The sequence below is a fragment of the Nothoprocta perdicaria genome, unplaced genomic scaffold, assembly GCF_003342845.1.
Source record: "Nothoprocta perdicaria isolate Ctin4 unplaced genomic scaffold, notPer1 scaffold_451, whole genome shotgun sequence".
NCBI lineage: Eukaryota > Metazoa > Chordata > Aves > Tinamiformes > Tinamidae > Nothoprocta > Nothoprocta perdicaria.
In genome coordinates, this window is record NW_020455701.1 from 17,919 (window position 1) to 22,679 (window position 4,761).

Here is a 4,761-nt window from a genome sequence, read left to right on the forward strand (position 1 = left end):
GCTGCAGCTGCAGCTGCGGCTCCTGCTCCGCGTGCTGCGCGGCAACCCCCCGCTGCTGCTCGACGTGCTCAAGAACTCCTGCGACCTCTTCATCCCGCTCGACAAGCTGGGGCTGTACCGGAGCGGCGCGGGCTTCGTGGGGCTCTGCGGCCTCACCTCCTCCGTGCTCTCCATCCTCACCATCCTCCACCCCTGGCTCAAACTGAAGCCCTAGGTGGCCGTGGCGCCTGCCTCCGGGCCCAGCCACGGATGGCGTTACTCGGCGGACCTGGATTGGGCTCCTTGTTGCCTGTAGAGCCCCCGTGGGGGTGAAACTCTCTCCCTCTRTGTCCAGAGGATCCTTAAGACCGGAGGGAGCTTTTGCTGCTGCCCTCCCYGGGGCCAGAAGAAGCCCCCGGGACACCGAGCAGCTCTTGTGGCCGGCTGCAAACGTCCCATTTCGGGGYTTCTTGGCCGCCGCGGGGTAAGCGGGGCAGGGCTGAGCTGTGATTCCCTGTGATGAGTTTTCCTGCCGCTCGGAGCTGGCGCCGGCGGGAGCTGATGGCTTCCCCAGCCCGGCACGCGGGACAGCGCYGCTGGAGCGGCCCCTGGCCGAGCCCCAGCTCGGAACAGGCGGCAGCTCCGGCTGATCCCGCTGCCCGCGGGCCCTCGTGTCCAGGGGGCTTCCGAGGCTCCCAGGTTCTGCTCCGCTGCGGATCGGCGTTCCCAACCGGTCTCTTCCCGGTCCCACTGCCAGCAGCCTTTTGCCGCTGTCTCCGCGGCGGGTTTGATGTTTTAGAGCAATATTTTGTGAAATATTGCAGAAAACTCTGATGTTTTAGAGCAATATTTTGACCTTGGCGGGGATGGGGGGCGCGGCGGGAGCCATGCGGCCTCCCCGGCTCCTCGTGGGTCGCCTGGGAATCCTGGAAGTCGGCTCTGTGCCGGTCGCGGTTTGCGGAGCTGATGATTAAAGCCGAGTTGCTGAGAGGCGTCCCCGTCTTCCCGCGCCGCCGTGAGCTCCCGCACGTGTCTTAGCTCCCATCCCCGGAGCCACCGGCAAGGGGTGTCCGTGTTCACCCCGCTCCAGGGAGCGGGAATGCGGCTCCTCTCCCAGGCGGAGCTGCCAGCACCGCTTGCGTGTCGGGTTTCCATCCAGAACGGCCCAACCCGGAGATGCCCCCAGGAGATCGCTGGCACCATGGGGTGCTCCCGGCCTCCCCCGCGCCCTGGCACCCGCGTGGGACCCCTGCGGTGACACCCCCAGCTCGTCCCCAGCCGGGCAGCGTCGCCCCKTTGCCGTCCCTCAGCAGGGCTCGGGCCGCTGCAGGCAGCTCCCGAGCTGTTTTGCTCCTCGGGTTTCCTGTTCCTTCTCCTGCTGCCGCTGAAACGCCAGGCTTGTGTCCCTCGGCAGCGGGATGCTTCCAAGCCAAACCCTTCCAGGCTTCCCATCTGCGCAAAAACTCAAGTTCTTCTGGGGAGAAAACAACAACGAAAGGAASAGGGAGAAGCGAAATCCCACGTTTCACAAGTGTCCTGGGGCCAGGATGCCCCAAGCCCCCGGATCCATCCGGACTGAGCGGGCACGGAGACTGGGGGACAGTTTTGTTTGTGGGTCCCCAAGCCCATGGCCGCATCCCTAAGATCCTGCAGGATCCTAGGATGTGGTCCCTGAGCTCCGGAACACCTTGAGGCCGGTACCCCAAATCCCCCGGGATGGGGTCCCAGGATCTGCTGCCCCACGTTGTCCCCAAAGTGCCCCAGGATCTGCTCCCCGGAAACGGGATCGTGTCCCTGGAGCCTCCGCGCCGGGCGCTGCGGCTTCCTGCCCGTTTGGGCACCACGATTCCCGAGCACCCYGGGCGGGACGGGAGCTCCGCGAGGTCCCCGCAGCTCCCGGTGTCACCCGCTGCGCGTGCCGCATCCCCGGCACGGGGGACATCGCCACCCGGCCAGCGTCAGGACGGTGACAACGGCCACCAGCACCGGGCCAGCCRCCCCAATTCCCTGCGGTCCCCAAAGCGATGGGGCAGCCCAAGGGGGCCCTGGCGTCCGGGCGCTGCCTCTGAGCCAGGACAGTGGCTTTTTCTCTGGAAAAATCAGGGAAAAAAGTTTTGGAGGTGTCACCGGGGGACTGGCAGCCCCAAAAGGGTGTTTCGGGGTTGCGCCACCGCCTTCCTCTTCCTCCCTTCTCCTTTTCCAGCGTTTTTACCACTTTGCCTTTTTTTTTCCCCAAAAAAGAGCCCAGCCCAGTCGGTTATTTTTAGCAGCCAATCGCAACGCCCGGGAGATGAAGGAGGAGGAAAAAAAAAAAAATTGAAAAAATAAGTTAAAAAAAGTGCTGCGGAGCGGGGCGTCCCGCAGACAGAGTCACCTTTGAGGCGGGCGGGCGGCACCGGCGGCACCGGCGGCACCGCGGCGGGGCCATGGCGGGCGGCGCGCCGCTGCCCGCGCTCCTCCTGCTCCCAGGTACGCGCCGGGGCACGGGGAAAGGGGGGAATAAAATAAAGGGGGGAAAAAAGTGGGGGGGAAGCGGCAAAACTGAAATATGGGGAAAAAATGAGAAATAAATTATAGGGGAAAAATGGGGAAAAAAAAGGCGTGGGGCTGAATCAGGTGCTGCAGATGTTGGGGGGTTGGGGATGGTTTTTGGTTTCTTTGTGATTTTGCCGGGGGGGGTTGGCGAGTGAGCCGGGCTCCAAAGGGCGACCCGAAGGGTAACCGGCTCCGTGCTGCATTAACAGAGTGCCGGGAAGCCGGTTGTGATTAACCGGTGGCTCCACAGTGCGTGAACACCCTGTGGGCACCTGGACAGAACCAAGAATATGTTTTTTGGGGAAAAAAAWGCTTTTTTTYCCCCGTTTTTGCCTTCTCTCCCTCTCGGATAACTTTGGGCTGCTGCCCGTGGYGGAGGGCAGAGCCCTGGCTGGGAGACAGAGGTGGCAGAGCCCACAGTGCCAGATGCTCAAACCCTGTTAAACAGCAACTAAAGATTTGGGAGGAGAAATTTTCATGGAAAATCCCCCAACTGGGGAGGGAAAATAGATGTATCCCCTGCCGCCCCGCTTGGAGGCTCCATCCCAGCCGGGGCACATCTGGAAGTGTTTCTGCTGCCTCGCTGGGCATGGGCGCTGCTCTCCGGAGACACCACAGACAAATATARATATATAAAAARWATATATATGTATATATATATAWAAAAGTATATATATATATATTTATATATTGCCCTTTCCTTTTTGAAAGGCTTGCTCCCCTTTCCTGCCACTTTGAGCCCAGGAGGGGAAGCGGCTTGGCCGCTCCGGGGGACGGGAAGGTCTCAGCCACCCCCCGAGGTCGTGCCCGGAATCCAAAACGCGCCGTTTTCCTCCCGTTTCAGCCTTCCCCTCCCATCTAATTGGCGCTTCCCAAAATACGCCCGGAGCCCCGGCCGTGCCCTGCGCCACCCGGCCTAATTGCGGGGCCGGCTGCCCTGCGGTCCCGCGGGGACGGCGGCCACAGCGCMGAGGATGTGACCCCAGCAACCTCCCCCAGCCCCCCGGGCCCTGCATCATTAATTAATCCAGTAATTACATAAGCCAAAGCCTCAGTACCTGGAGAGGGGGTGCGGGCAGGGCACGAAGGGGCACAGCCGGAGTGCGGGGCGGTGATTTGCGCCCTATGGGTGGCGGGGTGGGGGGCAGGACGCCGGGGCCCATCGCGCGGGCGCTGAGGGCTCCCCGGCCCCCAGGGCTCTGCGTCGCCTTCAACGTGGACGTGAGCAGCCCCCGGCTCCTGCGCGGGCCCCCCGAGGCGCAGTTCGGCTACAAGGTGCTGCAGCGGGCGGCCGGCGGGCGCAAATGGTGAGCGGGGGCACCGCAGTGGGGGTGGCACCATCGTGGGGGCCGTTCTGCCCCAAAACCCCAGGTTGCTCCTAGCGGGGGGCAGCGAAAGCCCAAACCGGGCTGGGAGCCCCCGTCGGCGCTACCAGGGTTTGGATGTCGATGGGGACGTCCCTCGCCGCGAGTGACACCGTGTCCCTGCAGGCTGCTGGTGGGAGCCCCTTGGGACGGGCCGGATGGCGACCGCCGGGGTGCCGTCTACAAGTGCCCCGTGGGACCCCCCAACAGCACCTGCACCCAGGTGGACCTCGGTGAGGCGCCCGGCGGGCGGGGGGGCCGGGGCTCCCTGGGGACCCGGGCGGTGCTGACACGGCCGTGTCCCCGTCGCGCGCGCGGCTGGAGGCGACGCGGCGCTGCGGCACGGCGCCCTGCCCGCCAGGAACATGCACCTGGGCATGACGCTGCTGCACGGCCCCGGCGGCGGCTTCGTGGTGAGTGCCCACGCCAAGAGCCCCCCCTGCCCAAAATGCTTGCCCCCGTGCCAAAACGCTCGCCCCCGTCCCCAGGCCTGCGCCCCGCTCTGGTCCCAGGAATGCGGCACCTCCGTCTTCAGCAGCGGCATCTGCACCCGCATGGACAGCGAGCTGCGGCCCGTGGAGACCCTGGCGCCCACGGCGCAGCGTGAGCGGCCGCGGCGGCGCCCGGGGACGCGGCGGGGACGGCGCGGACCGCCCGTGTCCCCAACCGGCGCCTTCCGCAGGCTGCTCCACCTACATGGACATCGTCATCGTGCTGGACGGCTCCAACAGCATCTACCCGTGGTACGAGGTGCAGAACTTCCTCAGCAACATCCTCAGCAAGTTCTTCATCGGGCCCGGCCAGATCCAGGTGAGCCGGCGCCGTCCCGCCCCGGGCCCCGGTGTCCCCGGTGTCACCGCAGGCAGGGCCGCGGATCTCCCGC

The 4,761-nt window shown here is 65.1% G+C and overlaps 2 protein-coding genes across 2 annotated transcripts in view; both read left to right on the top strand.

Moving 5' to 3' along the window:
* Window positions 1–943, top strand: part of PEX11B (peroxisomal biogenesis factor 11 beta) — a gene marked incomplete at its 5' end in the record, with an annotated part of 2,668 nt that extends 1,725 nt beyond the window's left edge. Inside the window, one exon of the mRNA XM_026046648.1 lies at window positions 1–943. This exon is cut by the window's left edge and continues 87 nt beyond it. Within this exon, the coding sequence (XP_025902433.1) occupies window positions 1–214 (214 nt within the window).
* Window positions 944–3,639: 2,696 nt separating this feature from the next.
* ITGA10 (integrin subunit alpha 10) overlaps window positions 3,640–4,761 on the top strand; it is a 9,773-nt gene continuing 8,651 nt past the window's right edge. The window contains 5 exon segments of the mRNA XM_026046649.1: window positions 3,640–3,821; window positions 4,005–4,111; window positions 4,203–4,291; window positions 4,367–4,481; window positions 4,561–4,688. Of these exon segments, the coding sequence (XP_025902434.1) occupies window positions 3,640–3,821; window positions 4,005–4,111; window positions 4,203–4,291; window positions 4,367–4,481; window positions 4,561–4,688 (621 nt within the window).